General features: G+C 60.3%; 1 protein-coding gene across 1 annotated transcript; it reads left to right on the top strand.

The window, feature by feature from the left end:
• Nucleotides 1-7,326, top strand: LOC116962463 (kallikrein-14-like). The gene is made up of 6 exons (XM_042797205.1): nucleotides 1-117; nucleotides 1,812-1,904; nucleotides 1,985-2,147; nucleotides 3,642-3,895; nucleotides 5,788-5,924; nucleotides 7,150-7,326. Exons 2-6 carry the CDS (start codon nucleotides 1,823-1,825, stop codon nucleotides 7,303-7,305), a joined length of 792 nt encoding a protein of 263 aa, XP_042653139.1. The 5' UTR covers nucleotides 1-117; nucleotides 1,812-1,822; the 3' UTR covers nucleotides 7,306-7,326.
• The last annotated feature ends 5,338 nt before the right edge of the window (nucleotides 7,327-12,664 follow it).

Raw genomic sequence — 12,664 nt, 5'->3', positions numbered from 1 at the left:
AGCTCGGCGGGGAAGGAGCGGGGTGGCCCCCCCACCCCCTCCTCCTCCTCCTCCTCTGCCTCCTCTTCCTCCTCTTCCTCCACCCCCCGGCGGGGCGCAGCAGGGACCGGCGGAGAGGTTTGACGGGGCACGGGGAGGGCGGGGGGGGCCCCTTCGCCAGGGATCATGGGTCACGGTCACCCCTTCTATCCCCCCTCCTCCAGGTTTACTCCATCCCCGGGCTCTATCCAACCCCGTTCCTCCAGGTTTACTCCGTCACTGGGCTCTGTCCGTCCCTCCTCCATGTTTACTCCATCCCTGGGTTCCATCCAACCCTCCTTCTCTGGTTTTACTCCATCCTTGGACTCCATCCAACCCCGTTCCTCCAGGTTCACTCCATCCCTGGTCTCCATCCATCCCTTCTCCACCTTTACTCTGTCCCTAGGCTCCATTTAACCATCCTTCTCCAGCTTTACTCCATCCCTGGGCTCCATCCAACCCTCTTTCTTCACCTTTACTCCATCCCTGGGCTCCATCCACCCCTCCTCCATGTTTACTCCATCCCCATGTTCCATCCAACCCTCCTTCTCCAGCTTTACTCCATCCCTGGGCTCCATCCCACCCTGTTCTTCCAGGTTTACTCCATCCCTGGTCCCCACCTATCCCTCCTTCTCCAGCTTTACTCCATCCCTGGGCTCCATCCATCCCTCCTCCAGCTTTACTCCGTCCCTGTGCCCCACCCAACCCTCTTCCTCCAGATTTACTCCATCCCTGGGCTCCATCCAACCTTCCTTCTCCACGTTTACTCCATCTTTCCCTCCTTCTCTGTGCCAGCCCCATCCCTCCTGCCCCACATCCATCCCTCCCTCCTCAGCTCCCCCAACCTCATCCGGCCTCCCCACAGGGACCCACCACCCGTGTCCGTGGGTCCCACCACCCGTGTCCCTGGGGAACGATGACCCGCGCCCATGGGCCCCATTTCCTTTATCTGTGGGGCCCGTGGCACATGTACACAGGGAGTGGTGACCCACACCCATGGGTGGCTCCAACCCATGGCCATGGGAACCGTGACCCACAGTCACGTGGCGCCTTGACCCACTTCCACGGGGCCCACAAACCTCCTCCGTGGGGAGCAACGACCCACTGCCAGGAGGAACCATTGACCCCCGTCCACGGGGAGCAATGACCCACAGCCGCCTCCAACCCATGGCCATGGGGACCCACGGGGGACCCACAACCCACGAGGAACCCACAACCATGGAAGGAGGGTGCCCCCCCACCCACAACCACTGGGAGCGGTGCCCCATGTCCCCGGGGAGCCGTGACCCACAGCCAAGGGTGTCTCCAACCCAGAGCCTTGAAGAACCGTGGCCCCACGGGCCACGACCCATAACTCCATGGGGACCAGGACCCACAGCTCCAGCCCGAGGGAGGCATCCGAGGGCAGCGTGAGGTGCCGGGAGGTCAATCGCCTCCAGACAAGGAGGGGGGAGGCGGAGGAGTTGGTGGAGCCCGTAATTACGGGCCTCAATTAACGATGACTCCCTTGATTGCCGCCATGGCACCGGGGGCCCCCGATGACGTCACCGTTGCAACAGCGCGATGACGGGGCGAATCGTGCCGCTCCGACCGCGGGGCGGAGGCCCCCCCAGTCCCTTCCCCAACTGGTGTCGACCCCAAAATGGTGTTGACCCCCCCCCTAAATACAAGGTAGCCCCAAAACACCCCCCCACCCCGCCCCCCGCAAGAAATATCTCACCTTCTTCTGGAGTGGGGTGTGGGGCTGAGGGTCTAGGGGAGGCCACGGAGGGCTTAACACCTCTGCCCCACAGCGGCCACGGCGATGGCGGTGCAAGCCACGGTGGCCCCCCGGCTATGGGGCACTGTGAAGCTACTGGGAGCTCTGGTCTTGGTGGCATCCACGGGTGAGTGCTGGGTGGGTGGGTGTGGTGACACGGCGGGGCGGCCACGCGTGGGCGGCGCTAACCACGCGTGTCCCTCGCAGCGTCCTCGGTGGCGGGGGAGACGCGCGTGGTGGGCGGCATGGACTGCGAGCCCCACTCGCAGCCGTGGCAGGTGGCCATCTTGGACATGTACAAGCTCTACTGCGGCGGCGTCCTGGTGGCCCGGCAGTGGGTGGTGACGGCGGCCCACTGCACCACGCCGGGGTAAGGGCGGCGTCACGCGGGTCCCTCACGTTCACCCCAAGGAGGGGGGGAGGTCAGCCCAGCCGGCCGTGGGTCACACGTGCCCTGCGGTGGGGACCCGTGAAGGTCGTGGCTGTGCTGTGGTCTATGTGGCTATGCCGTGTGTCACGCGTGCAGCACGGGGCCCCGGCACGTCCCACACGTGTTCTGCCCATGCTGCAGACCCCCCTGTCCCACACGTGTCCTGGTAACGTTGCAGACCCCGTGTCCCACACATGGACCATTCCGTGTCCCACGTGTGTTTTACCCATGCTGCAGACCCCGTATCCCACACATGGACCATTCCATGTCCCACGTGTGTTTTACCCATGCTGCAGACCCCGTGTCCCACACGTGGACCATTCCGTGTCCCACGTGTGTTTTACCCATGCTGCAGACCCCGTATCCCACACATGGACCATTCCATGTCCCACGTGTGTTTTACCCATGCTGCAGACCCCGTGTCCCACACGTGGACCATTCCGTGTCCCACGTGTGTTTTACCCATGCTGCAGACCCCGTATCCCACACATGGACCATTCCATGTCCCACGTGTGTTTTACCCATGCTGCAGACCCCGTGTCCCACACGTGGACCATTCCGTGTCCCACGTGTGTTTTACCCATGCTGCAGACCCTGTGTCCCACACATGGACCATTCCATGTCCCACAGCATGTTGCAGAACCCATGTCCCACACGTGGGTCATGCCGTGTCCCACACATGTCCTGGATATGCTGTAGACCTCATGTCCCACACATGGGCCATGCCATGTCCCACATGTGGACCATTCCATGTCCCACGTGTGTTTTACCCATGCTGCAGATCCCGTGTCCCACACGTGGACCATTCCATGTCCCATGACCTGTTACAGAACCCATGTCCCACACGTGGGTCATGCCATGTCCCACACATGTCCTGGACATGCTGTAGATTTCATGTCCCACACATGGGCCATGTCATGTCTCACACGTGGACCATTCTATGTCCTACACATGTCTTGGACATGTTGCAGACCCCATGTCCCACGCGTGAGCCATGCTGTGTCCCACACATGTCCTGCCCATGCTGCAGACCCCGTGTCCCCCCATGTGTCCTACACATGTTGTGGCCACACCACAGCCTCCGTATCCTACACCTGGACCATGCTCTCCATGGTCCCCATGTGTCCTGGACATGGTGTCCCACCACATGCCGTGGCTGCGCCACAGTCTCCATGTCCTGTTCACGGACCACACATGTCCTGGCCACATCCCATGCTTCCATCCCCATGCTTCCACCCACACACGTCCCACAGGACCCACGGCCACATCACGATCTCTCTGTCCCATCCACGGCCCAGCCTGTCCGTGTCCCACATGTCCCAGCCACGTCCTCCCCCACAAACACCACGGCCACACCGCGGCCATCAAACCCCACATGTGGGCCACAGTCCCACACGTGTGTGTCCCCCACACACACTACCCTGCCTGCCATAGGATCACCACCACCCACCTGGGCAAGCACAGCCTCTACACGCGCGAGTGGGGTGAGATGCAGAAGATGGTGCAGAAGTTCGTGCCGCACCCCGACTACAACCCCACCACCAAGGACAACGACATCATGATGATGAAGCTCCTGACGCCCGTCACCCTCAGCAACAGGATCCAGCCCGTCCCCGTGGCCTCCTGCCTCCCAGAGCCCGGCACCACCTGCGTCACCTCGGGATGGGGAGCCACCACCTCCCCAGAAGGTACCCAGTACCCGTGGCCTCTTCTGGAGGTCTGGGACCTCTCCTGGAGGTCTGGGTCCTCTTCTGGAGGCCTGGGACCTCTCCTGGAGGCCTGGGTCACCCCCCCTGGAGATCTGAGGCCTCTCCTGGAGGCCTGGGTCATCTCCTGGAGGTCTGGGTCACCTCCTGGAGATCTGGAACTTCTCCTGGAGGACTGAGTCCTCTTCTGGAGGCCTGGGTCACCTCCTGGAGGTCTGTGTCTTCTTCTGGAGGCCTGGGACCTCTTCTGGAGGTCTGGATCACCCCCCTGGAGGTCTGAGGCCTCTTATAGAAGTCTGGGTCTTCTCCTGGAGGCCTGGGTCACCTCCTGGAGATCTGGATCTTCTCCTGGAGGTCTGGGTCTTCTTCTGGAGGTCTGGTTCTTCTTCTGGAGGCCTGGGTCCTCTTCTGGAGGTCTGGGTCTTCTTCTGGAGGTCTGGTACTACTCCTGGAGGCCTGGGTCCTCTTCTGGAGGTCTGGGTTACCCCCTCGAGGTCTGGGTCTTCTCCTGGAGGTCTGGATCTTCTCCTAGAGGCCTACATACTCTTCTGGAGGTATGGGTCTTCTCCTGGAGGCCTCAGTCACCTCCTGGAGATTTGGATCTTCTCCTGGAGGACTGGCTCCTCTTCTGGAGGCCTGGGTCACCTCCTGGAGGTCCGAGTCCTCTTCTGGAGATCTGGATATTCTTCTGGAGGTGTGGGTCCCTTCCTGGAGATCTGGGTCACCCCCTGGAGGTCTGGGTCAAATCCTGGAGGTCTGGGTCTTCTTCTGGCGGGTCAAGTCCCATTCTGGAGGCCTGAGTCTTCTCCTCGAGGTCTAGGTCTTCTTATGGAGGTCTGAAAACTCTCCTGGAGGTCTGGGAACTCTCCTGGAGGTCTAGGTCACCTCCTGGAGGTCTGGGTTTCTCCCCTGGACATCTGGGTCATCTCCTTGGTACCTTGGTTCTCTCATGAGCGCCTGGGTCTTATTCTGGACAGCCAGGTCCCCTCTTGGGCACCTACGACCTCTCCTGAACATCCAGGTCTTCTCCTGGATATCTGGGTCCTCCCCTAAGAAATGGGAACAAAAAGGGGCAGCAGAGGAGGAAAGGGAAGGAAATAACATGAAATTACATGAATTTATACCAAAAAAGATGAAAGGACAGAAGCAGGAAGACCCTAAAATCACATAAAGCCCTAGAACTCGAGTAACAGATTAAATAAGAAATAAAGCGTATGGATTTTAATCAAAATAAAAGGAAATAAGAGAAAGGAAGGGGGTAAGGAATAAAGTAAAATGAATGAAAATGAAAGATAAATTAAAAGAAAGAAAATTGGTTAAGCAGAACAGAATGGGTAAAAAAAAAAAAAAAAAGAAGAAATTAAGTTAAATAGCACAGAGAATAAAATTAAAATTTAAAATTTAAGTTAAATACACAGAGAATAAAATTAAAACTTAAAATGACTGAAATGGGATAAACCACTAAGATCCTAAAATTAAATTCAAGGAAACAAAAAGAAAATGTAACAAAGCAAAATAAGACAGAATTTAGGAGAAGGCACACCAAAATAGACCCTATTTCTGGAGTTTCCCACTTCCACTCCCGAAATCCCTCGGGTGCTGGTGGGGGGAGGAGGTTTCACCCACTGTGGGCTTTGCCTCCACGGGTGTTTTCCCACCTAAACCTTCAAAAAACGTCCCCGAAGAGCTCATTTCTCACCCCAAAACCAAACTGGAGAAACTTCTCCAGGACGAGGTGGGGTGGTGGGGGGGTGGGGGGCGTGTCGGTGTTGGGAGTTTTTTTGGGGGGGGTGGGGGGTGAATTTCTGCCGGTTCGTGGGTCGATCGCTCTGGTTTCTTTTTTCCCCCCCACCCCCCTCCGTTCCCTGGCTCAGTCACTTACCCGGACGTCTTGCAGTGCGTCAACGTCACCATCTTCTCGACGGCCGAGTGTCAACAGTTGTACCCCGGTTCCATCACCGACAACATGTTGTGCGCCGGGAGCCTCCAAGGCGGTAGGGACTCCTGCCAGGTACGGCCAAAATATTCCCCCCCACCCCCCACCCCCCAGCCAGGGCCGCGGCGTCTTCCTCTGTTGGCCAACCCAACGGAGGCTCATGAACCCAATGAGAGTTGGCCAAGCCAGGGATGTTCTTCAGCCAATGGTTGGTCAAAACATCCATCGCTGGCCAACTCAAGAGGAGTTGGGTAACCTGGTGTTGGTTCTTCAACCCAACAAGGGTTGGCCAATGCAAGTAGAATTGGCCAACTCATCAGTGGCTGGACAACCCAGAGAGATTTGGACAATCTTCGGGGGGGGTTGGACAACCCAGGGATGTTCTTCAACCAAGGGTTGGTCAGAATATTCATCGCTGGCCAACTCAAGAGGAGTTGGGTAACCCGGTGTTGGTTCTTCAACCCAGTAAGGGTTGGCCAACGCAAGTAGAATCGGCCAACTCGGCAATGGCTGGAGATCCCAAAGAGATTTGGACAATCTACTGGGGGGGTTGGACAACCCAGGGATGTTCTTCAACCCAGACAAGGGTTGGCCAAAAGACTCATGGTTGTTCAAAACATTCATTGTTGGCCAACTCAAGAGGAGTTGGGTAATCCAATGTAGGTTCTTCAACCCAACAAGGGTTGACCAACTCAAATAAAGTTGGCCAACTCATCCATAGCTGGAGAACCCAAAGAGATTTGGTCAACCCAGTGATGTTCTTCAACCAAGGGTTGGCCGATTCATTCATCGTTGACCAACTCAACAACAGCCGGCAAATCCAAGGGGACTTGAGCAACCTGGTGTTGGTTCTTCAACCCAACAAGGGTTGGCCAATGCAAGTAGAATTGGCCAACTCATCAGTGGCTGGACAACCCAGAGAGATTTGGACAATCTTCGGGGGGGGTTGGACAACCCAGGGATGTTCTTCAACCAAGGGTTGGTCAGAATATTCATCGTTGGCCAACTCAAGAGGAGTTGGGTAACCCGGTGTTGGTTCTTCAACTCAATAAGAGTTGGCCAACGCAAGTAGAATCGGCCAACTCGGCAATGGCTGGAGATCCCAAAGAGATTTGGACAATCTACTGAGGGGGTTGAACAACCCAGGGATGTTCTTCAGCCCAGACAAGGTTTGGCCAAATGATTAATTAATTGTTGGCCAACCCGATGTCGGTTGGCCAGCGCAAGGCTGGCTGGACAACTCAACCACAGTTGGGTGGCCCGGTGGAGCCCGGCAGGTTCACACCACGTCTTTCCGCAGGGTGACTCTGGAGGACCTTTGATTTGCAACAGGACCCTCCAAGGCATCGTGTCGTGGGGCATGGAGAAGTGTGGGCAACCCAAGAGACCTGGTGTCTACACCAAGGTCTGTAGATACGCCCAGTGGATCCAGAAGACCATGAATGACAACCAGTGACACACCAGTGACACACCAGCAACCTCCAAGTGTCTGGGGGGGGGGGGGGCGGGGGGGGGGGGGGGGGGCAGGGGGAGGTCGGAGGCTCACAGCCACGTTGCCGCCGCTCGCCGGGGCAAAGCCGGTGGGACAACGGAGGTTGTGGCGAGGTGGTGGCCCCAGGTCACCTGGTGAAGCTGGTGAGAGGGCGGGTGGGAACAACACGAGCAATTAAAGCGTTGTCATGTTTGGTGGGAAATTTGATCCTTTTCAACCCATTCCTCACCCCACCACACCAAAAAAAAAAAAAAAATAGATTTCAAGGTCAATTCCAGAAGTCTCCTCTCCTTCAAGGTCATCCACAGGCCCAGTGGCCATGAGTGGCCACGGGGCTTTATTTTGAGGGTGCATCCCTCCCACTGTCGTGCCAATTTGTCAATTTCCAGGATTTTTTCAGAAAACCTTCAGTTCTTCCGCCCAGCGTCTCCCACGGAACACGACATGTGGCTGTGGTGGCCCTGGGCACGTGGGACACCGGTGGCCAAGTCCTCCAACCCCAATGGGGTTGGTCAACTCAACCAAAGCTGGTTGCCCAACTCAATCACTGCTGGCCAGCCAGGAATGACCTAGCCAACGGGAGACGCCCAATAGGAATGAAGAACCCAGTGAGCTTCAGGCAATGCAACAAGGGTCACCCAATCGATGAGGGTCACCCACCCAATGATGGTTGGTCAACCCAAGGGAGTTGGCCAACCCAGTGAGGGTCACCACCCAGTGATGGTTGGCCAACCCAACGAGTCATCCACCCAATGACAGTTGGCCAACCCAAGGGAGTTGGCCAACCCAACTAGAGCCATCCACCCAAGGACGGTTGCCCAACCCAAGGGAGTTGGCCAACCCAGTGAAGGTCACCCACCCAACGATGGTTGACTAACCCAACCAGAGTCATCCACCCAATGACAGTTGGCCAACCCAAGGGAGTTGGCCAACCCAGTGAGGGTCACCCACCCAACGATGGATGGCCAACCCAATATCTACTGGCCTCTCCTTCCGCTGGTGGCCATGGTTTGACATCATTGTGCCGTTTTGTCCCCCGCAGGCGGTGCCGGCAGCCATTTTGTCCCCCTTCCCCCCTACCTCTGGCTCTCCTCAGGATTTACTCGCTCTCCGTTGTCCCCACACCAGGGTCTCCTGAGTTGGTGGCCACAAAAGCCCCGGGGGCCATGTTGGCCACCAGGAGGAGGAGTTGGCAAGGCCAAAAGTCGCCTTCCTCGACTCTGGAGGCCTCTGGAGATGCTTTGGCTTGCTGAGGAGGACTCGGGGCTCGTGACGGCACCGCCCTCAGGGGCGTGGCCACTGCAGGGACGTCCCTCCAGAGGGTTGGTAAGGGACGACCCAGCATTCCCTGGGGGCAGGGGAGGGGCAGGGGCAGTGGCCAGCAACCAACTTGAGCTTCGAAGAGAAGAGGAGGCCACTGTCAGTCAGGTGGTCTGGCCTGCCCGGCCCTGAGGTGGGGAAACGCCATTGGCTGGGCTCTTCCCAAGACCCACCCCTCCCTGACCTGGAGAGGTGCCATTGGTTGAGCTTTTCCCAAGACCCGCCTACCACAGACTGAGGAAATGCCATTGGTTGGGCTCAATCCAAGACCCTCCCACCCCACACTGGGGCCTCCCCATTGGCTGAGAAATTCCTAAGACCCTCCCACCCCACACTGGGGCCTCCCCATTGGCTGAGAAATTCCCAAGACCCACCCACCCCACACTGGGGCCTTCCCATTGGCTGAGCTCTTCCCTAGACACACCCCTCAAACTGGAGCCACCCCATTGGTTGGGCATCCTGCCTGAAGGGAGGTGTCACCTCCCGTCCCCCTTGGGGCGTGGCCTCCACGAGTGCCAGCCAATCGCCTGGGGCGGGCCCGATCTGGGCAACGAGGCTGTTTGTGTTCCTTTGATTAGGGCCCTAAAATCGTTACGGCTGTAATTAGCGCTAACGACCTAATGACAAGGCCGCACGATGACCTCAGCACCCGCGCCACGCCCCGGGCGCGGTTGGCGTCAGGGGGGCGGGGTTTGCTTAATCCCGCACTAATCCGGCGGCGGGTGGGGTGGGAATGGGGGGCAGAGGGGGACCCCGCCCCACGGCACCCTATAGGTACCGTACAGGACCCACTTCACCTTATAGATATGCTGTAGGGGACCCATTTTACCCCATAGATCCCATAGGGGCCCCCATCACCCTATAGATACCATAGGGGGTTCAGGTGTCCAGGCGGCCCCACTTCACTCCATAAACCCCATAGGGGACCCTCTTCACCCCATAGATACTGGAGGGGACCCACTCCACCCCATAGATCCCATAGGAGCTCCCATCACCCCATAGACACCGTAGGGTCCCACTTCACCCCATAGATACCATAGGGGATTCAGGTATCTGGGCTGCCCCACTTCACCCCATAGATATTGTAGGGCCCCCCATCACCCCATAGATCCCATAGGTGACCCACTTCACCCCATAGATCCCGTAGGTGGCCCACCTCACCCCGTAGATACTGTAGGGACCCACTTCACCCTATAGATGTAGCATAGGGGGCCCTCTTCACCCCATAGGTCCCATAGGGGACCCAGGTGTCCAGGCTGCCCCACTTCACCCTATAGATCCCATAGGGACCCACATCACCCCATAGATAGCATATGGACACGCTTCACCCCATAGATCCCATAGGAGCCCCAGGCACCCCATAGATCCCATAGGGGCCCCTCTTCACCCCACAGATCCCGTCAGGACCCACTTCACCCTATAGACCCCATAGGGGCCCCCTGTCCCCCCCTATAGATCCCGTGGGACACCCGGGCGTGGGGTGGGGGGGTGGGGTGTGAACGTGACACCTGCAAACCCGAGGGGGGGGGGCCGCTAATGAGCCCCTGTTAATAATTAACGTGGAGCCTTGATAAGGGGGGGGCCCCCATCCCCCCCCCCCAAAAAAAAACATCATGGCCCCCGGCAGCTTCATCATCCTGCTCCTCCTCCTCCTCGTGGAGCTGGTGACCCCCGGTGAGGGGGGGGGAGACCCCAAATTTTTGCGGGGGGGGGAAAGGGGGGGATAAAGGGGTCTGGGGGGGTCCCCAAGGTGCCGGGGGGGGGGGTCCTGGGGGGATTAAGAGGGGGTGAGGGGGTAAGGGGGTCTGGGGGGGTCCCTAACATGATGAATGGGGAGCTGGGGGGTCCTGGGGGGGTTAAGGGGGGGCCAAAGGGGTCGGGGGGGGTCCTCAAGGTGGGGGGGAGGTTGGGGGGAGTAAAGGGGAGGGATAAGGGAGGGGTTTGGGGGGGTCCCCAAGATGGTGGATGGGGTGCGGGGGGGATCTTGAGGGGGTTAAGGGGGGGCCAAGGGGGTCTGGGGGGTCCCCAAGGTGGGGGGGGGATTTGGGGGTGTCCGCAAAGTGTGGAGGGGTCCTGGCAGGGGAAAAGGGGGGGAAAGGGGTTCGGGGGGGTCCCCAAAGTCCCGGGGGGTGGTCAGGGTGGGAAAAAGGGAGTCTGGGGGGATTGCCAAGAGGGTGGATGGGGGTTCTGGGGGCGGGGGGGAGGGTTGTGCCGGGGGTGGGGGGAGGGGAAAGGGTCTGGGGGGGTCCCCAAGGGGTCCCAGTAGCCCCCCCAACAGCCCCCTCTGACATAACCCACCCCTGCTCCCAGGGTGGCCGTGGGGCGAGCGGATCGTGGGGGGCAGCGAGTGTCCCCAGGGGGGGCACCCTGGCCTCGTCCTGCTCTTCCACTTCGACCAGCACCAGTGCGGGGGGGCCCTGCTCAGCACCCAGTGGGTGCTCACGGCTGCGCACTGCCAGACCAGGTGTGGGGAGGGGGGGGGGGGGGGGGGCAGAACTGGGAGGCACTGGGAGGGGAGGTGGAAGCACTGGGTGTGGGGCTGGAATCAATGGGAGGGAAATGGGGGGGGGGGCTGAGAAGGGGACTGGGACCACTGGGGGGGGCACTGGGAGGCACTGGGGGGGGGACTAGGGCTACTGGAGGGGAGCTGGGCGCACTCGGAGGCACTGGGAATGGGACTGGGAGCACTGGGAGGGGAGGTGGGGGCACTGGGAGGGGAGGTGGGGGCACTGGGAGGGGAGGTGGGGGCACGGGAGGGGAGGTGGGGGCATGGGAGGGGAGGTGGGGGCACTGGGAGTGGGGCTGGAAGCAATGGGAGGGAAATGGGGGGGCGCTGAGAATGGGACTGGGAGGCACTGGGGGGGGGCACTGGGAGGCACTGGGCGGGGGGCACTGGGAGGCACTGGGGGGGGGGCACTGGGAGGCACTGGGGGGGGGCACTGGGAAGCACTGGCGGGGGGGCACTGGGAGGCACTGGGGGGGGGCACTGGGAGGCACTGGCGGGGGGGCACTGGGGGGCACTGGCGGGGGGGCACTGGGAGGCACTGGGTGGGGGGCACTGGGAGGCACTGGGCGGGGGGCACTGGGAGGCACTGGGCGGGGGGCACTGGGAGCGGAACGAGGGCTGTTGGAGGGGAGCTGTGTGCACTGGGAGGCACTGGGAATGGGACTGGGAGCGCTGGGGGGGGGGGGCACTGGGAGGCACTGGGGGGGCACTGGGAGGCACGGGGCAGGGGGCACTGGGGGCACTGGGGGGGGGACTAGGGCTATTGGAGGGGAGGTGGGCGCACAGGGAGGCACTGGGAATGGGACTGGGGGCGCTGGGAGCCCAGCTCAGCCCCCAGTGGGTGCTCAGGGTCACCCAGGGCCACGTGTGGCTGGGAGGCACTGGGAGCGCTGGGAAAGGTTCCAGGAAGCACCGGGAGGAACTGGGAGGAACTGGGTCATTGTGACCCATGTCCCATCCCCCCCCACGGTCATGTCCCTCACGTCCCCGTGACCGTGACCTCTCCCCCCGTCATGTGTCCCCCTCCATCAAGTGTCCCCCCCTGTCATGTGCCCCCCCATAATTGTGCCCCGGCCATCACGTGTCCCCCTGTGACTCCTCGTCACGTGTCCCCCTGTCACGTGTCCCCCACAACCGTGTCCCCTGTCACGTGTCCCCCTTCAGCTGTGTCCCCCTGTGTGCCCCATGACCATGTCACCCATGACCGTGTCCACCCATCATGTGTCCCCCCATGACCATGTCCCCCCATCATGTGTTCCCCCATGACCATGTCCCCCCATCATGTGTCCCCCATGACCATGTCCCCCATGACCATGTCCCCCCATCATGTGTCCCCCCATGACCGTGTCCCCCCATGACCGTGTCCCCCCACAACCACACCCCCCCATGACCATGTGTGTGTGTCCCCCTGCCCTGTCCCCTGTCCCCCCCAGCCACATCCAGGTGCGGGCGGGGCTGCACAGCCTGGCCAACCCCACGGGACACGAGCAGTTCGCC

The sequence above is a fragment of the Tyto alba genome, unplaced genomic scaffold (assembly GCF_018691265.1).
Source record: "Tyto alba isolate M040663 unplaced genomic scaffold, T.alba_DEE_v4.0 Super-Scaffold_24, whole genome shotgun sequence".
In the NCBI taxonomy this organism is placed as follows: Eukaryota; Metazoa; Chordata; class Aves; order Strigiformes; family Tytonidae; genus Tyto; species Tyto alba.
This window is presented reverse-complemented; position numbering and strand designations above follow the sequence as displayed.